This window comes from Vicia villosa, linkage group LG4, assembly GCF_029867415.1.
Source record: "Vicia villosa cultivar HV-30 ecotype Madison, WI linkage group LG4, Vvil1.0, whole genome shotgun sequence".
NCBI lineage: Eukaryota > Viridiplantae > Streptophyta > Magnoliopsida > Fabales > Fabaceae > Vicia > Vicia villosa.
Window position 1 is genome coordinate 183,018,539 of NC_081183.1, and position 23,463 is coordinate 183,042,001.

Genomic DNA, 23,463 nt, shown 5'->3' on the forward strand with positions numbered 1-23,463 from the left:
TTGACTAAAATAGTTAGAAACAACCTTGACATAATTGGTAGAGATCTTCTTGAATATCTTAAATGCGAAAAATATCACTATTGCGAGAAACGAATTTGCAATTTTTTCCAAACACCAGCTGCACCATCAATCCAAAGCACTGATTTGACAATGGACTCTAAAATCGAACAATGAATCCAAGCGAGAACTGTAGTATTACAGCAAATCCATGGATTATAAAGGGGAGTATGAAACATCTTTATTCAACCAAAGTCGATCATTGTTGATTTTTTTTCAATGGAAAATCATTGTTGATTCAGTACTTCAAATAATCACTTAGATCTGAGCCTTCAACGTTGGAGATGTACTTGCATCAGGCACACAAGCTCCAGAGATTTAAACATGAGGTTATACAATTAAGTCCTACAAAACTCTACACAATTCAAACAATTTATAACTTGTATGTATTTACATTTACTTTTGAAACTCTCCAATTAGTTGAATACTAATTTAATTGCATGTTATCATTATAACTCTCATGCATAACTTGCCTATCAATCAATAAAATAAAATCACAACCACAAAAATGAGGAACCAAAGCCTAAACTTCACATAGGAATAAACACAAACAGTTGGTGAGCAAAAGTTCTGTTTCACCTCAAACAAGTGAACTAACCAGAATACTGCTTCCATAAACCAGTGTAACATCTCAACGAAGACGGAAGCTTATTCTTCCATGCATCAATATCAGGAAAATCTCCAGTAAGAGCAAGAGAGCTATCATCTCCACGGTTCCCAAGCCTAAGAACAAAAAGCTTCTCTCCAAAAACCATTCTCATAGCTTTCAAAGTTTCTTCCATCACAACATTCCCATCTCTAACCTTATCCTCAGCCTCCACACAACTCCCTCCAACATTCACCATAATCCTCCCACCTTCCCTCAAACTCCTCCTCAGTTTCTCCCATGTAGCAGCCTCCTGAAGCTCCGGTATCACACTCCCCTTCGAGAACAAATCCACCAAAATCCCCGAAAAACCTCCTTCCAAACCCGCCAACAACGCATTTCCAACGTAAACAAAAAGTCTCTGTTTGTTTTCCCTCTCAATTTTGGAAAGATTGAAATACTCTCTTGCAACTTCGATAACCGAGGGATCGAGTTCCCATCCGTGAATGATTGTGTCTGGGTAAAGGTCAAGGAGGATGCGAGCAGTGGAACCAGCGCCGAAGCCGAGTAGGGCGATGGGTCCATTAGGTATGATTGGAGGGATTGTGGCGAAGACGTCGAAGTAGGTGTTGGTTAGGGGTTTGAAGAGGAAGGAAATGCTGTGGATGTTTCCGGGGTTGTCGAGAAGGAGAAGTCGGGAGCCGCGGAATGGGTGGTCGGCTTTTCTGGAAACTTCTAGAACGCGGATGTAGTTGTGTCTGGATTTGAATTTTGCTAGGGTTTTTATGTCTTCGGTTGGGATTCCGTCGTCTTGAGTTTTGGGTTTCAGAGAGGAATTGGATTGTTGTTGGCATTTTAGTTTGAGAGGGAAGTTGATTCTTGTTGTCTTTGGTTTGGATTGAAGAGGATGGTAACAGGTTTGTGTTGTAATTGAACTGTGAAGTTGGGTTTGAGGGGAGGAAGATAGGACCATCCACATTCTTATTTTCTGGCACCACAAGGATAGGAGGGATCAGATATGAATCTATAAGTTGGGAAGTAGTGTAATGTCGATTTTTATCTTTCATATTAACTAGAGCAATGGGCCGACCCTCATATTAACTAAGGGGTATTCGCATTACGGTTCAAGAGGTTTTTAGACAAAAGTCATTCGAATTGTAAGAGAAAAAGTGTGCGGTTCTGTTTGGTTTGAATGATTTTTATAAATAAAATTAAATCGAACCAAACTAAACTAATACGATTTATATTGATTTAGTTGGTTCGGTTTTTTACAAAAAAATAATACTGAATCATACATACACATATAGCTGACAACATAATTTTGTATTTAGTCATTTATGTGTTATCAAATTAAAACAAATTTTACTATAACTGGACAACAACTTTTTATTTAATATACAAGAATAAGATTAGAGAAAAGTAAAATAAAGAACATGAAATTGTGACATAAAACAATATAAAAATCGTTATAATGAAATGGAAAAAACATATGTGATTAAAGATTTGAAAAGATGAAAAAGAAATAACAAAAGAGATGAGTGATTAGAGAAGAAGATGTGCATTAAAAACATAATCGTAAGGCTAAAGCATAACATGTTTGAGTTTGAATTGGAAGTGATTTAAGTGAAGTTTGGATTGTAACATAATGAAGTTTGGTTCGCTTTGTAAAATACAAACTGCAAACCGAACCAAACCGCGTGCTTTTGTTAAATAATGAACCAAACACATCTGAACCAAATAATTTTTTTTTCCGTTTAGATTTGATTTGGTTGGATTTGCGGTTTTCTATTGGGCCGGTTCGATTTTGAACACCTCTAATCAAGCCGACCCTTGATTTCTATATTTTAGCAAGGATCGGGCCGCAAAAAACTTTAAAATAATCACTAGAAAATTTTATCTTATACTCCTACATTTATTCTCATATCCCTACATTTTTTTGAAATACCAACTTTACCGTTTTTAACTTATTTATTATCTTACGTTTTACTAATTAGGTGAAACTTTCGGGAAAAAACTGCATCGCTACATTTGTGAACCGGAAGACATAACTAAAAAACTTCGGGTACATATTATTTATGAACTATACAACTTAACAAATGATTTCCGGTGTGTTATTTTATAAATTCACGGAGGACTTACAAAAAGAGTTATAGAACGTAATTTAAAATATTCTTTTTCGAAACACTTGACACAACAATTTCGGTTTGCACTTTGTTGTCTACCAGAACTCTTTATGTTAAGTCTTTTGGTCTGGGTTTTTTGATGCTCCTGAACACTTATATCAAGTCTTTTGATTTTAACTTTCATAAAATATGCAACAAGAAGAGGTGATAAGGTGTATTAAAGAGGATGGAATTAGAAATAAAGTGAATATTATCATCACTCGTTCAGATACCGAAATAAGCAATAGAGAGAGAAAAACAGCAAGTCATATTTGGTTGTGATAAATGTTGAAAGTATTTTGGGTAAATATTTTCTAATATATCGTATCCACAGACACTGAGTCAATAGTACTGTTGTTCAATAGTCAAATTATGATTGTGGTGTCGTTTTCTTTACCTCCCCGTTTCACTTGGGAGGACGGCACGCTAGACCCTTCACGCGAAATTTGGAAGGAGAATGCGCCCGTGGTGGGAGGAATTTTATTTCAGTTCTTCCTACGATATCACACGAACTTTCTTATTGTCCTACGAGTAGGAAAGGGAAAAAAAGATCTCAACTAAACCCTAAGAGTTTGCTAAGTGTGGGGATTTCACCTAGACTAGAAATTCTGGAGTCCGGGGGGTCGGTTATACATAGGGAAGTGTTTAAACACCCTACATATCTGTAGTACTCTACAGGAACCTTCTCTGTGTCATTGTGATTGTGTTTATTGCTAATGATTGGGAAAGTTTCTCCTTTGTATTAGGAGAAGGAATTGAATTGATTTGAAAAGACAGACAGACAGACAAACTGACTATTTTTGGTATTTTATTAGCTCGCTGAGATTCCTTGTGAACCTCATGCCTACATATCCCTAGTGGAAGTCAGAGCTTAATGTAGTTCGGGGAACTAACTAGGGAAATTAATTGTTTTTGAGTGCCTTGCTTGAAGCTCAAGGTTGAAGCTTGAATTAAATCTCTGTTTACAGTAAAGAGACATGAAATTATCTTTACAGAGAGGTATTTGTACTATTCTACCACAAACATTGTAAAGGAGTGACAGAATAACTGAATTCATTTCATTCAAGAGGGGGACCTTACTTGTGTGTGTGCAAGTATGCCAGTCAGATGCCTCTTAAATGAAAGAAAGATGCTCATCCAAATTAGGGAAAGTTACCACATGTCTGGGTTTTACTGCCAGCTCATGCCTTTCAAAATCCTAAATGGGAGACTTGATTGAAATTGAAATTGAAATTGAAATGTTGAAATGTTTGTTTGTTTGAATGTGGTAGAGTAGTAAAAATATCTCTCTATAGAGATAAGCTATGTCTATCTACTGTATAAAAGATTTGACTTTAGCTGGCTTGTATGAGGCCCAAGCTTGAGGCTTTTTGATTGATTTATTAATTTATTGTTTATTGACTCTGGGAGATGACTCCACTGGGGATTAATTACAGGGTATTTTTGTGTTCTGTACAAAGCCCAGAATTGAGGCTGACTCTATTTGGAGAGTGTTTATTTTGATGGATTTTTATTTGGTGTTCTGTACAAAGCCCAGAATTGAGGCTGACTCTAGCTAGGGAAAACATTACTTTCTGCCTTGTACAAAGCCCAAGGTTGTGGCTGACTCTTAAATAAACTGAGTATGGATGACTCTATGGGGAAAAGATCCTAGGTGTTAGGAATCTTTGACACATGAAAATATGGTTTAATCTGCCTTGTACAAAGCCCAAGGTTGTGGCTACTGAATGATGAAGAACTCACTGGGGAGACTCTATTATCTGCCTTGTACAATGCCCAAGGTTGAGGCTGACTCTTGACAGGGGAGTTTTATTGTTTGGTGCCTTGTATGAAGCCCAAGGTTGAGGCTAACTGTTTTTGTTGGTTTTGACTCTACTGAGGAGATTTTATTTATTAAAAGACTGTTTTTCTTTGGAAGCTAAACCTTTCCAGGGATTTTGACTCAGCTGGTGAACTTGTCTGTTAAAAGATTGATTTTATCATGTTTTTGGAGGCTGACCCTTTCCAGGGGTTTTTGACTCTTTTGGGGAAATTATCTCCTAAGAGAATGAATCTTTGGTTTTGAAAGACTGATGTTGTTGAAATGAAAGAATGATGTTGGAGGCTAACCCTTTCCAGGGGTTTTTATTGAAATGACAGATTGATTTTGGAGGCTAACCCTTTCCAGGGTTTTTATTGAAATGAAGGAATGTGTGGAGGCTAACCCTTTCCAGGGGTTTTCATTGAAATGATAGATTGATTTTGGAGGCTAACCCTTTCCAGGGATTTTTATTGAAATGACAGATTGATTTTGGAGGCTAACCCTTTCCAGGGATTTTTATTGAAATGAAGGAATGTGTGGAGGCTAACCCTTTCCAGGGGTTTTTATTGAAATGATAGATTGATTTTGGAGGCTAACCCTTTCCAGGGATTTTTATTGAAATGAATGGCAGAAAGATTATCTAGTGGAGACTTCTTGTTTAAAGCCCAAGATGAAGGCTGACTCATGCTGAGGAGAAATAAAACATGGATCCTAGACTCTGCTAAGGAAAATTGATGAAGATAAGGGTGACAGAGACTGTCCATGTCTCTCATTCCAAAAATGTACTCAATGTGAAAATTGAGACAAACTTAGCTTGTTAAAAGTCTGGTTTAAAATGGAAGAAACTCACCAGGGTAGGCTAAAAGGTGACTAAAGACCTGTTCCTATGTTTATAAGAAACCTGATGGGTCCTTGTATACAAGCTCAAGAGGAAGCTGGAAATGCTTTTAAGAAGCCTGTGGGTCCTTGTACAAAGCCCAAGAGGAGGCTAATTGAGGTTCCTTGTTATAGCACAAGAGAAAGCTATGTAGTTTTGAACTTATTTTGGCTCTAAGCAAATGGGTAAGAGGTTTCACCGGGAATAATTCCTCTTTGGGTGGATGTGTCCTATTTTTTTGGATTCTAAGGTTTTTGCCAAGATGTTTCACCGGGAATAATTCATCTTGGGGGTTTGAACTACAGATCTTTAATTAGGAAAGAGCCTTCACCGGGAAGACATTCTCAATCCTAGGCCATATTCCTATAATATATATATAGTTTAACTGTCCTAGGGTTTGTACTCAAACGTAGTTCTAAACTAATATATATGCACAGTTTATATTTGACAGTAATTTAAATAAATACTGTAAATTGAAAGCTTGTAAAGCCTAACCTGGATGGAGTGGAGGCCATTGAAGAAGTATGTACAGAGCCTCAACAGTATTTTTTTTGTTTTGTTGATAACAGTTGAATATTTATTATAAACAGTTAATGGTTTTTGAAAACAGAAGAAGTGAAGATGGACAAAGGTCACATAGGTATCTGAAGAGTTTCACCGGGAATAATGCCCTTCAAATACCAGAAGAATGTTTTGAAAACAGAAAGAAGATTTTGAAAATACAGTTTTGAAAACAAGCTAAGAAGAGAAGGTGTTTGGGACTTACACTCTATTAGAGGCCCAGTACTTTACAGTACTGGTTATGACAGTAATTTTGAAAAATGATTTGAAATGATATAAGGTTTTGTTGTTTGAAAACCTTAATCATTTGATTTAATCAGAGATTGAAAACAGTTTTGAGAATTGACAAAAGTCAACTTAATTAAGGTAAAGATAAAGATCTTTACTTAATTAAGACCTAAACAATTAGGGTTTTATCATAAAATTATTCACAAAAATAATTAGGTTAAAACAAAATGAAAATATATATTTAAAGTATTTAAGAAAACACTTAAAACATACTATTTTAAACCTAGAAAATATATGAGATAAATAATATTTTTTATGATTTTTTTGATTATTCACAAAATAGATATATTAAATGACAAGTGTGTGAAAAATGAAGTAAAAATGGATTTATTTGATAGGTTAAATAATTGTGTGAAGTTGTGAAGAAAATAGGTGTGAAAAGTGGTAAAAAATTAGGAATGTCTCCACCAAGGCTTGAACTCACGTTCTTATGGTCACTCACTCAAAACAATACCACTGGGCCAAACGCCAGTTGGTGACTACAATACGCGCGCGTTTGGTTTTGTTTCAAAACGAGTTAGAAAAATCTAAAAAAATAAAAGGATCAAAAAGTCTGGGGCGAGGGGGATTCAAACCCTAGACTTGAGGCATGAGGAGACTAAGAGCGCATGTGAGGCCACTAGGGAAAGTTTATTCATTCGTTTAGGAAACGCCTACCATTCAAAATAAAATAAACTAAAACCTAGGAAATTTGAAAGATGGCGCCACCATCTTCATCTTCAACCTCAAGCTTTTGAATTTCTGGAAATCGTATCTCTCTCAATTCTCAACCAAATCCAAAGATGTAAAGATGGATTTTGCTCGTTTTTGGACGAGGATCATGATAGTATCCTTCAATTTCATTTATTCTAAGTGTAACATAAAATTCGCAAGCATGAACACTAAGAACCCTAAAACTGAAATTAAACATGAAATGCTATATATGCATGTTTTGATGCAATTGATTGAGGGCTAATGATCTATGAAGGTGCAGAAACCAACTGGTAACTTCATTTTAAATTTATCATGCGTGAATCATAGAGTTTGAAGCTTTTGGAACTTACCTGAAAAATGAAGATTTGGCTCTGATCAAAGTGTGTTGCAGAGTTGTTGCAACGATCCAGATAGCTTCAGTGATCCTCCTGGAAGGTGTTGAGATGCTTAGCTTGGACTGAAAGTACCCAGGACCTCTTGCTCGACCCCAACTGCAACAGCTCCAAGTGAGAGGTGAAGATGATGATTCCCCACGCACAGAAGTGTTTCAGAGGTCTGGATCACCTCTAAATGACTCCCCTAATGTGTTTGATTACTTAATTCCAAAGGAAGAGCTCTGGTTTGAAGAATCTGAGTCTTCTTGCCAAAGAACCTTTGAAAACCTTAAGTATGAAGAAGGAAGAGAGAAAGCAAGAATTCTGTTGCTTTGGTGTGCTTTTCCACTGAGGTATGCTCTCCTATTTATAGGCAAATGGTTCAGTATAGTTGCAGAGGAGTGAGCTTGCTTAGTGAGGTTGATTTGGTTTTCTTGGCCATGAAGGAAGTTTGCAAATATCTCTTATGCAATGATGAGAATTTTGATTCCATTTGATCAATCCCCTAGCCTTCGATTTTGCTTGATCTTAGGGGACAATTCTGAGACAGAAATGAGCTCTAATTGGTTGGTGAGAAGATTCCTTGGGTGATTCATCAATTTGCCATAAATTCACAAATGTAATCATTACATAATCACATGTTCTTGTTTTTAGAATCTTCTTCAATTCTCATGGCATGGTGAAAATGAATGCATGGCATGTTTTCAGATGTGTTATGGGTCGTGTAGCATCCATAATTGAGTTCATGTGCACAAAATTTCAAAGTTCAAAAATGATGCATGACCTATAATTTCACTTCATGAGGCCAACTTTGAACAAGCATAACTCCTAGCTCAAAATGAATTTGGAGAAGGTTGAACACAATTTGGAAAGCCCTAAACATCTACTTCAAATCATTAGTTTGGAGTTTCTTCAGAATCCTTTGGCAAATTTGTGAAAAATGAGGCCAAAGTTGGAAGAAAACTAGGTTAAAACACTTAGAAAATTTTCTAAGTGTTTATGACCTAAAACTCCAAAATTTCCAAAACTCTTAAATGATTGATCTTTTGAAAAAAGTTCCATTGTGAGATGTTGTTTTATTTTGCAAGATCTACAACTTTCATGTTGGAAGTTTTTTGAGTTGTGTAGGTGAAATTTTGAGTTCCCACAATGCCCTCAAAAACCCTAATTCCCGACTTTTTGCTCCTTGGTGAATCTCTTTGAATTTCTTTGGTCAAATGACTTTAATATCCATATATTGATGATATTGATCCTTGAAAGTCATGGTTTGACCAAAAATCTTAAAAGTCAAAGGTGAACCCATACAGTTGACTTTTTCCTGATAAAGTGAAAATTTGGACTTTTGTGTAGAATCAAGATCTTCTCCTCAAATGAGTGATGTAAATGGATTATATTGAGGCAGTAGAGGTTCTTGAATCATGTCTTGAGTTTTGAATCCATGCCCTAAACAAAAGTCAACTATCCTGGTGAATTAGGTCAAAAACCCTAATTGTCGACCAAATGAAAATGATGACTGTAGACTTTGAATTGAGGTGTGATGTCCAGTGGATCTTATCATATGAACTATTTGAAGATGATTGATGTCTTTGAATGATCCCCTGGGGCTTTTTAGGGTTTCCCAAAGGTGATCCCTGATTTTAGTCCTTGATAGGCTAAAAAACCCTAGTCTGGTGACCTGAGTAAACCTGTACTCAGATGACTGGGTGTCTAATCAATCATAGGTGAAATAATGAAGCTCTTGAGTCTTATGATTATATTAGAGACTAATCCTTCTATTGATTGATCATTTTCCTGAGTTTTCTTGTTTTTGAACATCCTCGATTGAATGCCAGATGGAGGGATGACTGCTCTGGGTACTTGTTTTGACCTGATGAAAATCCTAAAGATATGTCATCTCAGGGGGGTCAAAAATTAGGGTATGACAATGATGAGTAGTAAAAAGTATTGGTTTTGATTGTTTAATCCAAAAGTGCATATAAGAGAATAGGAATTAAATGACTAAAAGCTTAAAGAATGAGTAACAATGGTGATGAATATGTTGAGTTCTAGGGTTCATCAACCTATTCATATGCAATGATCAATTAATCCACAAGTGAACCATTATATAAGTTATTATCTTCATTCATCCTCAAAATAGATATTATGTCTAAGATCAATTTATAACCACCTATATCGGTATGATATTCGATCTCTCAGAATAACTATAAAGATAAAGGGAATTAAACACGATGATTTATGAAAACTTCTTCAAAATCTCATCTCCGAGGATTAATCAACAAGTTAATATAAGAACCTAGGGCAAAAGTATGAACCATATCTCTCGATTGATAGTTCAACGATGATATAAAATAAAAGCAAGGTTCTTTATTGATAATAAAACTTAAACAATTATTCACAGGAATTAATCAAAGTAATTGCATCTTCATAGGTTAAATACTACCTTAAACTCAACACAATGAGATTTAGCTCTCCCTAGCCATGAAGAACACACAAAACTTCATTGAGGGATTCATCTTCATCAAGAGAATGTCTTCAATTGATGTTGAATTCTCCGTCGAATGTTGTTTTCTGCTCTTGAATAGGAATGCTTTCTGAATTTCTCTCACCAAAGATATATCACTTATGAGGATTAGGGCTTCTATTTATAACAATCTTTCTTTTTAACGAAGCAACCACGGCGCGGCACTGATTGGCGAGGCGCGAAACAAAGTCATAAGGTTTGGCGCGTCTCGCCCCTTATTGCTGCGGCTCGGCCTTTGCTTCATCCCACTTCTTTGTGATTTCTCTTTTCCAGAGTCCTTACGCCTTCGTGTTTCTTCGTCCTTACTTTTCAACCTTAATACCTGCACAAATAACACCCAAAGTGATACAATTTTCTCTACAATTAGCATCGAACCTCTAGAGTTCAATTCTAACCATAAAATCCTTAAAAATCATAAGATATGTTCAACTTCAGATCAAAAGGTAGTTGTTTTAACACATGAAATTAATTACTACTAATTCACTCCTAACAAACTCTCCCCAACTTAGAGTTTTGTTTGTCCCTAAAAAAATTACTTACCTCAGTGATTACAACAATACAAACCAACAATCATGCAACAAGTATTTCAAAAAGTTTTTCAAATGGCTCAATTCAGTGATCAAATCAGATAATTTTCTTCTTCCTACAAACTCAGAATATACACATGAAACTGAGTCTGAAAGGAAATTACCTCCAGAAGTTCAAAACACTACACAACCGTAGTTGAATCAGCACTAACCACTCTCATCAAAAGGTATGATGAATAAAAGAGAGGTTAAACACTCATCCAAACAATTAAATCAACAAATATCCATATCATACGTTCACCGTATTGTTAGCATCAAGTCCTGTGGAATCTGAGAATCATAAGGTCTTTATAGGGTTGTAATGTGGCTTAGATTCAAAGAAAAGAAGATATTCAAGGGTTGTTCCTATTCTAGGGAAACATCCGAATCATAATTCATTCCTTTTTCTCTATACCATTAGCTTTCTCACCCGTTCATCTTTTCATTCGTAGCTCGATGTTTCTTTTCTTTTCTTTTATTTTCAACAACTTTGGTTCAACGTTGTCTTTCTTTTGTTCTTTTTTTTTTTGTTTTCTTTATTCTCAAGCTACGAATTTCTTTTGTTCTTTGCAAACCACCACCTGTACTTACTATTCTTTTGATTACGAATCTCCCCAACTTGGAGATCAACCTGTATTTAGATTCTATGAATGCTCCCCTACTTTTTATCAAGGTAAAAAAAGAAACCCCTTAACCAAAAGTTTATGGTTGATGGTCCAAAACAAAACTTTTTATTGAGATCAAGGACTCACGAGGTGCTTTTCTCGGTGCATTTTATGATCTTTCTCTTGATCTCAGTCTCAAAGAATGGTTAGAAAAGGATCACACTCTCACACAAAAAGAATAAGTTTTAAGATGGAATAGGCTCAAAGAAACTCTCAGATTTAAACAAGTGCCTAAGTCATTTCCATATATTTCCACAAAACGATGCGACAACTGGTTTAGCAAAATACAAACATGTCAAAGTAATTGATGGTCTCCTGCATATAGTAAAAATTGGGAAGCTTTCATCACAATGGTTAAGGCTAAGCCGATCCAACAAAAATTATATACCATAAACAACTTCTATTAGTATTTACTAACAACCTACGTTTCATGTGTAACACTCCATTTATTTTCATAATTTAATTAAATTAATTTAATTGAATTATGGGGAATTATTTGGAATTATGGAATATTACGAGGAATTAAGCAATTGGGCTTGAGTTGTGGTTAGCAAAGAGGGGGTGCATTGGTAGGCCCTATTACTAATTAAAATAATCTTATTTTATTTTTAATAAAATAGAAGGAGTTATGAATAGAGAAGGTTACAGCATTTTGGAAAAAAGAGTCTGAACGTGAAAAGAGAAGAGGAGCGGAGAAGTGCGAAGAGGAAGAGCGAAGAATCAACCTTCAGGTAAGGGGGGACTCTTCCGTTTATCTTCTATTATGGGATTATAGGTAGTACGATAGAATTGATCTTGTTAATCGTACCAATTGAGTTATGCTTAAGTTGTAGAAATGTTAGGTTTTGGGAGAATTGATTGGTAATAATTGTGTTGATCATGTATGGTGTTAATTAGATGATTTAAATGTATTATGATGTGTTATAATATGTGTTTGTTTCACTGTATGCGAAATCTGGTTGAAATGGGATTGGTTTGGTAATGACTTGGTGAAGGAAGGGCAAAATCGCAGGCTGTTTTCTGCGATTCGGAGTATCTCCAGTTGGCGCCGCGTCCAGGAGTTGGCACCACGAACTGCTTGGCAGAAAGCCAGGAAGTTGGGTTTTGTTCAGTACGCGCCGCGAACCTTCGTTTGCACCGCGAAGGCATAGTTCCTGTTCGTTCCGCGCCGCGAACCTTCGTTTGCGCCGCAAAGGCGTAGTTCCTATTCGTTCCGCGCCGTGAACTGTGTGTGGCGCCGCGTGCTATTGGCTGTTGGCAACAGGCCGTTGTGAAAATTTTTAAGGAGGTGTAATTTTTAAACCGTAAGCCGGATTTTGGAGCCGTTTCGAGTATAGTGAAGCTAATCAAATAATTTATATAATAAAATGGTGTTTTGAGTTGTGACTCGAATTATTTTTAAAACACCCAATTTTATTTGGTTATGGTGGTTTATGCTTATAGGTACACTAATGAATGTTTTACCTGTATGATGTTGTGGTTGTAATCGGTGTTGTTATACATGTATTGTTGGTATAAAATATGTGTTTTACCATGGTTGAGGAATATCATGATTGTGTGTGGCTATTTATTATGGTAATTGATGATTATGACATTTGGTCGATTTATGTGGGTGATGAGCATGTTATGGTTGATGCATGCATTCATAATCATTATGTGGCTGGTCCTTGACGATGGTGGATCAGTGGTAGCTAACTCCCATTGTGTGGAATTAGTGAGTGGGTGTTACCGTATCCTTGACGATGGTTGGTCGGTGAGTTTGGTTATCCCAGATTTTGGTACCACATGCATGTAGTTGCATTGCATTAGGCTGTTTGTGCTATTATAACATGAATGGAAGATTGTCCAATGTTATAATATGTGTTGATTGGTTGTTTGCTTACTGATTGTATGGTTTGAATCTGATCGTAACTGTGATTGGGTGAATGGCATGTGAAATGATATTTTATTATCTATATCTTATAACATTAGTTAAATGTGAATGAGACTCACCTTTACTATTGTTATTTTTCAGATTAAGGAGTAGCTCTTGTACTTGGTGAGGATTAGCTCGTCAAGTAGTTCGTTAGAGTCAGTTGGGTCTGTGTCATGCTCTGGTCGTGTAACACTGGGGACGTTGTTTAGAGTTATTTGTTGAACTCTTTTTATTTCAATATTTTATTATGGTGGTGTTTTAATTCTATGACTTTGGATGTTGCATTATTCAGATGTTAAATATATTTCCGCTGTGTTAACATGACGATCTGAATGATATTTGGGTTTAACGTTCCTTTTTATGGCATGACATGAGTATTATTTTGATTATATGGAATTTGTAATGCCCTATTCATGTTTACTCTGATTTCTGTTTAAATAATTATGCGGGGTATTAGAAGGGTGTTACAATAGTGGTATCAAAGCATAGTCGGTTGTTTGAGTCAGAGTCTTAGTGTCGGTTAATCCCTCGTATGCGATTAGTGTAAGATTGACAATGTCGATACTTCTTGTTCTAATAAATATTGTTTTATACTTAGCAGAACAATGGCCGGAAGAGGAGGAAGAAACGACGACGCGATTGCTGAGGCTCTGGGTATGATTGCTGGTGTGTTGGGAGGGAATGCCAATGGGGTTGGAATTGGGGCTGACAGGCAGCTGAACAATTTTCAGAGGAACAACCCTCCGTTGTTCAAAGGCACTCACGATCCCGAAGGCGCCCAGAAGTGGCTAAAGGAAATTGAAAGGATCTTCCGGGTGATTGATTGTGACGAAAATATGAAGGTGAGATATGGTACTCACATGCTGTCTGAAGAAGCTGATGATTGTTGGATGGCTAGTAGGGACGAACTGCAAGCTGCAGGTGTTGCAATTACTTGGGCTGTGTTCAAGAGAGAGTTCTTGCGGAGGTACTTTCCTGAGGATGTTAGAGGAAGGAAGGAGGTTGAATTTCTAGAGCTGACGCAAGGTAACATGACTGTGCCAGAGTATGCGTCCAAGTTTGTTGAGTTGGCGAAGTATTATATCCACTACAACAATGATGAGGCTAGCGAGTTCTCGAAGTGTTTTAAGTTTGAGAATGGTCTTCGTGACGATATTTAACAGGGTGTCAGATATCAGCGGATTCGCTGGTTTGTTAATTTGGTTAATTGCAGCCGAATCTTTGAAGAGGACAATATTAAGCTGAAGTCGTCGCACTCTCGCGAGTTAGTCGACAAGAAAGGGAAGAAGCATATGGATCGTGGTAAGCCATATGGTAGAGGTGACCATAAAGCTGGAGGTTGGAAGAAGCCTAGTGGGGGAGACTCTAGTGCCCCTATCAAGTGCTTTAAGTGTGGAGAACCTGGATATCGCATTCACGAGTGTAAAAGTGAAGAAAAGAAGTGCTATAGGTGTGGAAAGGCAGGTCACATTGCTATTGAGTGCAAAGGGAACACTGTAATTTGTTTCAACTGCGGAGAAGAGGGCCATATTAGTCCTAAGTGTCCTAAGCCGAGGAAGAATCAAGCTGGTGGTAAGGTGTTCGCCTTATCTGGTTCCGAGACTACTCCAGAAGATCGGTTAATTAAAGGTACGTGTTTTATTCATGGCACTCCTTTAATTGCAATTATAGATACTGGGGCTACTCACTCGTTTATTTCGTTGGATTGTGCTAAACGGCTGAACTTGGAAATATCTGATATTAATGGAAGTATGATCATTGACACTCCTGCGTCGGGTTCAGTGACTACTTCGTTTGCTTGTTTGAACTGTCCAATTGATATTTTTGGTAGAGAACTCGGAATGGATTTAGTGTGCCTTCCGTTGGAGCAACTCGATGTTATTTTGGTAATGAATTGGTTACAATTCAATCGGGTTCATATCAATTGTTTCTCGAAGACGGTTATTTTTCCTGAAGATGAAAGTGTAGAAGGTTTGGCGATGACCGCTAGGCAGATAAAAGAAGCAGTTAAGGACGGGGCTGTCGTATTTATGTTGATTGCATCCATGGAAGTGAAAGGGAAGGTAGTGAGAAGTGAATTACCAGTAGTATGCGACTTTCCCGAAGTCTTTCCAGAAGATGTTAGAGAGTTGCCACCTGAGAGAGAAGTGGAATTTGCTATTGAGTTAATTCCTGGGACTAATCTTGTGTCGATGGCACCGTATCGTATGTCGGCATCTGAATTGACTGAATTGAAGAGTCAATTGGAAGAGTTACTTGAGAAGGTATTTATTCGTCCTAGTGTTTCACCGTGGGGTGCACCGGTATTACTAGTAAAGAAGAAAGAAGTCTCGATGAGGTTATGTGTGGATTATAGACAGTTGAATAAAGTTACTACCAAAAATCGGTATCCGTTGCCGAGGATCGATGATCTAATGGATCAATTGGTTGGGGCGTGCGTGTTCAGTAAGATTGACTTGAGGTCGGGATATCATCAGATTCGGGTGAAGACTGACGATATTCAGAAGATTGCATTTGGAACGAGGTATGGTCATTACGAATACACTATGATGCCGTTTGGAGTTACGAAAGCACCTGGTGTTTTTATGGAATATATGAATAGGATTTTTCATCCCTATCTCGACCAGTTCTTAGTAGTATTTATCGATGATATTTTAATATATTCTAAGAATGAAGAAGAGCATGCAGATCATCTTAGAGTGATATTGGAACTATTGAAGGAAAAGAAACTTTATGCGAAACTGTAAATATGTGAGTTCTGGTTAAATGAAGTAAGCTTTCTTGGGCATGTAATTTCTAAGGATGGTATTGTCGTTGACCCAACGAAAGTAGAAGCAGTGTCTCAGTGGGAAGCTCCAAAGTCAGTTTCCGAAATCTGTAGTTTCCTTGGTCTTGCGGGTTACTATAGAAAGTTCATTGAAGTTTTTTCAAAGTTAGCGTTGTCGTTAACTAAGTTGACTAGGAAAGGTCAAGCGTTCATCTGGGATTCGAAATGTGAAGAAGGATTCCAAGAGCTGAAGAGGAGTCTGACTAGTGCACCGATCTTGATTTTTCCGAACCCGACGGAATCTTTTGTTGTGTATTGTGATGCTTCATTGATGGGATTAGGAGGTGTGCTAATGCTGAATCAATAGGTAGTCGCTTATGCGTCGAAACAACTCAAAGTGCACGAGAAGAATTATCCGACTCACGACTTAGAGCTGGCAGCAGTTATATTTGTGTTGAAGCTGTGGAGGCATTATCTATATGGTTCAAGGTTTGAAGTATTTAGTGATCACAAGAGTCTGAAGTATCTCTTTGATCAAAAAGAGCTAAATATGAGACAAAGAAGATGGTTAGAATTTCTCAAGGATTATGATTTTGAACTGAATTATCATTCGGGTAAAGCAAATGTTGTTGCCGATGCATTGAGTAGGAAGTCCCTGCATATGTCTATGCTTATGGTGAGAGAATTGGATTTAATTGAGCAATTCCGAGGTGCTTGTGTATTGGAAAAAGGTAGTGCATGGGATAGTTATTTGTCGTTGATTGAATTTACCTACAACAATAGTTTTCATTCGAGCATTGGTATGGCTCCATTTGAAGCTTTGTATGGTAGAAGATGTAGAACACCTTTGTGTTGGTATGAATCGGGTGAGAGTACGGTGATTGGACCAGAAATTGTACAAGAGACCACGGAGAAGATTAAATTGATTCAAGAGAAGATGAAGGCTTCTCAGAGTCGCCAGAAAAGATACCATGATAAAAGACGAAGAACACTTGAATTTCAAGAAGGAGATCATGTGTTCTTGAGGGTGACTCCTACGACAGGTGTTGGTAGAGCTCTGAAATCAAGGAAGTTGACTCCGCGTTTCATTGGTCCGTATCAGATTACAGAAAGGATTGGAGAGGTAGCTTATCGTATTGCGTTGCCACCAACGCTTGCGAATTTGCATGATGTATTCCAAGTGTCGCAGTTGAGGAAATACATTGCGGATCCATCTCATATAATCCAGGTAGATGATGTACAGGTGAAGGATAACATGACAGTGGAAGCTTTGCCTATGAGGATTGAAGATCGAAGGCTGAAACAATTGCGTGGCAAAGAGATAGCACTGGTCAAAGTAGCTTGGGGAGGACCAGCAGATGGGAATGTGACTTGGGAACTGGAAAGTCAGATGAAGGATTCCTATCCAGAGTTATTTGCCTAAGGTATGTTTTCGAGGACGAAAACAATTTTAGTGGGGGAGAGTTGTAACACTCCATTTATTTTCATAATTTAATTTAATTAATTTAATTGAATTATGGGGAATTATTTATAATTATGGGAGATTATGAGGAATTAAGCAATTGGGCTTGAGTTGTGGTTAGTAAAGAGGGGGTACATTGGTAGGCCCTATTACTAATTAAAATAATCTTATTTTATTTTTAATAAAATAGAAGGAGTTATGGAATAGAGAAGGTTAAATCATTTTGGAAAAAAGAGCCTGAACGTGAAAAGAGAAGAGGAACGGAGAAGTGCGAAGAGGAAGAGCGAAGAATCAACCTTCAGGTAAGGGGGGACTCTTCTGTTTATCTTCTATTATGGGATTATAGGTAGTACGATAGAATTGATCTTGTTAATCGTACCAATTGAGTTATGCTTAGGTTGTTGAAATGTTAGGTTTTGGGAGAATTGATTGGTAATAATTGTGTTGATCATGTATGATGTTAATTAGATGATTTAAATGTATTATGATGTGTTATAATATGTGTTTGTTTCACTGTATGCGAAATCTGGTTGGAATGGGATTGGTTTGGTAATGACTTGGTGAAGGAAGGGCAAAATCGAATGCTGTTTTCTGCGATTCGGAGTTCTGGAAATCGCCAGTTGGCGCCGCGGATTGCTTGGCAGAAAGCCAGGAAGTTGGGTTGTGTTCAGTACGCGCCGCGAACCTTCGTTTGCGCCGCGAAGGCGTAGTTCCTATTCATTCCGCGCCGCGAACCTTCGTTTGCGCCGCGAAGGCATAGTTCCTATTCGTTCCGCGCCGTGAACTGTGTGTGGCGCCGCGTGCTGTTGGCTGTTGGCGACAGGTCGTTGTGAAAAGTTTTAAAGAGGTGTAACTTTTAAACCATAAGCGGGATTTTGGAGCCGTTTCGAGTATAGTGAAGCTAATCAAATAATTTATATAATAAAATGGTGTTTTGAGTTGTGACTCGAATTATTTTTAAAACACCCTATTTTATTTGGTTGTGGTGGTTTATGCTTATAGGTACACTAATGAATGTTTTACCTCTGTATGATGTTGTGGTTGTAATCGATGTTGTTATACATGTATTGTTGGTATAAAATATGTGTTTTACTATGGTTGAGGAATATCATGATTGTGTGTGGCTATTTATTATGGTAATTGATGATTATGACATTTGGTCGATTTATGTGGGTGATGAGCATGTTATGGTTGATGCATGCATTCATAATCATTATGTGGCTGGTCCTTGACGATGGTGGATCAGTGGTAGTTAACTCCCATTGTGTGGAATTAGTGAGTGGGTGTTACCGTATCCTTACCGATGGTGGGTCGGTGAGTTGGGTTATCCCAGATTTTGGTACCACATGCATGTAGTTGCATTGCATTAGGCTGTTTGTGCTATAATAACATGAATGGAAGGTTGTCCAATGTTATAATATGTGTTGATTGGTTGTTTGCTTACTGATTGTATGGTTTGAATCTGATCGTAACTGTGATTGGGTAAATGGCATGTGAAATGATATTTTATTATCTATATCTTATAACATTAGTTAAATGTGAATGAGACTCACCCTTACTATTGTTATTTTTCAGGTTAAGGAGTAGCTCTTGTACTTGGTGAGGATTAACTCGTCAAGTAGTTCGTTAGAGTCAGTTGGGTCTGTGTCATGCTCTGGTCGTGTAACACTGGGGACGTTGTTTAGAGTTATTTGTTGAACTCTTTTTATTTCAGTATTTTATTATGGTGGTGTTTTAAGTCTATGACTTTGGATGTTGCATTATTTTGATGTTAAATATATTTCTGCTGTGTTAACATGACGATCTGAATGATATTTGGGTTTAACGTTCCTTTTTATGGCATGACATGAGTATTATTTTGATTATATGGAAGTTGTAATGCCCTATTCATGTTTACTCTGATTTCTGTTTAAATAATTATGCGGGGTATTAGAAGGGTGTTACATCATGCACACACTAAGATTTTGAGTTCGAAAGTTCCTACTTGCCTTGTCACTTTTATTGAAAAAGAAAGGGGGAAATTAATTTTTCAAAAAAATATTCCACTCACTACCACTTTCATGCATGTTGCTCCATTGTTGGTATTCTTATTGTCTTGCTTGAGCTTTTCATTATGCTGTGGAACTACTCATTCTAAACTGGGGGTAAAATAATAAAAAGACACATTCATTCAAACAGAAAAGAAGTACTGAGCTGAGTCATGGTGACATAAATGCCACCTAAGATCCATGACAATAAACATAAAAATATTAAACAACAGGAAATAACATATCATTAGTCAACAAAAGCATCACTAGCATCATCCGTCCTCCACAATCACCACATGGGATCCTCATCATCGTCATTCTCCTCCTGTACCTACTCATTCTGCTCCGGCTGCTCAACGCCACTAGTGGCTCCACCCCCACAGGATAAGGATCGGACTCCGGCCATCCACAGTAAGTGAAATAGCTCTCCCGAGTGGGAAAGGTACGCTCCTCAGGGGCACAAATGGAGTTCATGTACTGCTGCTGCATCGCATCATGCAAGAAAATATGAGATCTTTGATTGGCCTCCCACATGGATACGTAATAGTGATGGGCTACCAGCGGGTCGAAAGCGGGGGAAGGACCTGCAAGAGGGTCCGGCTTGAGAGCTAGTGGTTGTAGCTTGCTGATCTTTCTCAAAAGGGTTTTTACAGAATCCGTCAATATAAGTATCATCAATGGTAGTGTGAATCACTAGGTGTCCCTTATCAGAACAATCCACTCCCTCAGCATGGCATAACCCCATAATCAGACCTGGGAACGGTAATACACATTTATCATTGATTCCATGCTCAGTGTCACTCAGAGCTGCTCTCCTCAACTCTTGTGAAACAATGAGAGCTACATCCACGGAGTGTCGGGACATGATGACTCTCATCAGTAATGCTGCATCAAATGGAATGGTGGTAACATGTGCCTGAGGTCGGATGTTATAACTCTGGATTGACAGCACAACTCTAGCATCGATGTTCAGATCTTTCCTGTGATAATGCACTGGAGCTCCATTCTTTCCAAGTATCGGTCCTCTTCTGCTGGCACAAATCTTCCTCGTAACATCATCCATCCTGTACGATGTTTCCAACAAATGCTTTCTATAGTAGCACTTTTCACCTTGTGGTAATTGCAGTGGGTTACCCAAGAACTCACTGATAGCCTGTCGGTCGAACCGGATGGTGTAACCCCTAACAAATGTCTCATAATTGTAGGCTACAGATTCTGGGGTGAGCTTGATAGCGTTTGCATAGAACTCCCTCACTATGTCCATATTGATTTCCTGATAAGGCTCAAACAAGCGGTCCCACTTCCGGTGTTCAAAATAACCCCATAGTGTATCGTAAGGGCCATCATCTTTTGGGACAATAGTATAACTAATATATGAGAACACTACAACCGAGTTTTCTCAATCAACCTATTGCATACCGAATTCCTAACTTATCAATCAAAACACTATAGCGCACGATGGTGGATTCACGCTACCAAGCAGTTCAATCACTGGTGGGGACATTAAATTAGCATTGTACACTAATATTAACAATCCCCAACTCAGCAACTAACATTAACAATGTACACTAATATTTGAGTTCAGAGCTGGCCCAAGAGCGAGAGAGGCTAATAAAACAAGTTATGGGCGAATGTGTCTTTTTGACAGCATTTGTGTCAATTTTGTTTTATAAATACCAATGTGTTTTAGCTTTAGATCTTTTTCCAACAGGTGTGGCTTTTTTTTATATTTTCCAGAGTTAATAGCAAATGATTGTTTTTATGTGCCTCACCCATAGGCCAATCCTTAGTTTTAGTAGTGAAAATGGGCTAACCTGGAGTTAATTTGAGAATATGACAAAATCCTGACTAATGATGAGATAACAGGAAACATGGAGTGAATGGAAGTATATGTCAACAATGCAAATACAAGCCAGTGACCCCTTTGTAATTTTGGTGTTGCTTTCTAATGATGTGTATTATTAACCAATCAATAAAACCAGTCAAGATGAAATGGAAATTGTCACACAAGAATTCAAAATTCTTACCAAGAAAGAAAATATATGGACCAGGCTTGATTTCTCCCGGAGTTAAAGGCTCAAATTAGCAGCGATTCACATGAAAGAAGAAAAACAAGAAACGGAAATATGTCAGCTATATTTGGCACATCAGTCATATGTGGAAGTTCACTTCATGAATGAAATTGTTTGACTGAAAGCATAATCTATAAATATGGCTTGTCTAAATGACAACGAATGAGGACATTAAATTTTTATAATAATTATGTAAGTGATATTAGAATAGATCATTCAGTATTGTATGAAAAAGATAATATACTACGAGTGTTTTTTTTGTTATGAAGCTTATGATCCTGAATCATCTTTTCTTGACTTTTATGGAAGCAAAGAACCAACTTCATTTTTGACATGTCATGGCAATATTTTAGCAATGACATTATTAATACTAATAAGATTCTGGCAGTTTACTTTGTCATGATTTAACTTATTCATCTTCTCTGTATGATGCTATCAGTCTTTTACTGCCTAGTAAAAAGATTCATGTAAGTTCATTTTATTAGTTTTTTTCCATCCTATTTTGGATTCTATTAGTGAATCTTTGTTTCTTACAAAGTTGTTCTGGTCATTTATTGTTGTTCAGCTTGGAAAGATGAGACAAGGGCATTTAAATTAACACATTCAATTCGTGGAGCATCAAAAAACCGAGTAAATGGACGGTTTGTCCCGTTACACAGGTTTGACCGTGTATAACATTTGAAATGTGAATTGTCATACCCCAAAATTATTTTTCCTGAAATTTTATTCCTACTCTAGAAATTTTATTAAATTTTTATTTTCAATTTTTCTATACCTTTTTAAATTTTATTTTTCAAAATTTTCATACTATTTTAAAAAATCATTATTTATTAAATTAAAAAAATTACTATTATTTTTAGAAACCCTTTAAATCTATTAATTTTTTTTTGAAAAAAAATATTTTATTTTAAAAGAAAAATATTTTACATTATTTTTTAATTCTAAAAATTATTAAAATATAACACAAAATAAAATCCATAGCAAAATCCACAGAAGCGTTTCCTGCGCAATTACCTGCGGATTATGTAATGTAGTTAATTCGAAATAGAATTCCGCAGAAAAATCCACATAAAATGTTTCCTGCAAATTTACCTGCGGATTTTGTAACGTAGTTATGTTTCTTAAACGAAATGTATATTCCGCAGAAAAATACGCAGGTATTTCTGCGGAATTTTCTTCAAATTCGTGATCCGTAGGAGACATTATTTTATTTAATAAAGTTGCAGGAAAATCCGCAGGTATACCTGCGAAATGTTTTCTGCAGGAATCTCTGCAGGTAAACTGTGTACTTTTAGTTGTGTATGGAGGATTTGGTGCTGAAGGCGTTGGATAGAAGTCGAGTAGTGGAGCCTAAAAAGACTCCAAAAAAGAGAGTTAGAAAACCAAAAATGGAAGAGAAGATCAATTGAATAATGCTAAAGCTGAGAGACAAATAAGTGAGGAAATTAATCAAAAATTTTGTGCTCCTTGTGAAGTTGTTCCTAATATTTCAATGATGGATAAAGCTTCTTATTTGGGTGATGCTATATCTTACATAACCGAACTAAAAAACAAAGCTTTAGAAAAAAGGAATCTACTAATAAAGTAGGATTTGAAGAACAACTCGCTGAAATTAAGAGTGAGTTTCTCAAAGTCAATGAAAATTCATCTCATCCACCACCTCCACAACACCAACAGCTACCCGCCTTAATCGATCTGGATATCTATGTTAAGATTATAAATTACAATGAAATTATATATATTCGATGCAGCAAGAAAATTCACGCTGCAACGAATTAAGTTTATATTTTGTGTGCGTGGGCACACAAAAGTGAATAAGTAATTTCAAAATTAATATTTACCGCTTTAGATACAAAATAAGTATTTTTATTTTCAAATATTACATATTTTATATTGATTATTTTATTAAAGTCTGAACTTTAATTATTTAGGATTATATTAGTTTAAGACTAGAATTAAACTACATGTTTCAAAAAAATCAATACTATATATACGAATAAATATCACATCTTTCATTGTTTAAAATATTTATATCAAAATTAAAATTAAACAATTTTTTGTATATTCAT

The 23,463-nt window shown here is 36.7% G+C and overlaps 1 protein-coding gene across 1 annotated transcript; it reads right to left on the reverse strand.

Moving 5' to 3' along the window:
- Positions 1–586: 586 nt before the first annotated feature.
- LOC131600492 (uncharacterized) lies at positions 587–1,704 on the reverse strand. The gene has a single exon (XM_058872649.1). It carries the CDS (start codon positions 1,620–1,622, stop codon positions 651–653), a length of 972 nt encoding a protein of 323 aa, XP_058728632.1. The 5' UTR covers positions 1,623–1,704; the 3' UTR covers positions 587–650.
- Positions 1,705–23,463: the final 21,759 nt, after the last annotated feature.

Coding starts and splice junctions, on each gene's coding strand:
- LOC131600492 (XM_058872649.1), bottom strand. CDS start 1,622: ATGTGGATGGTCCTATCTTCCTCCCCTCAAACCCAACTTCACAGTTCA.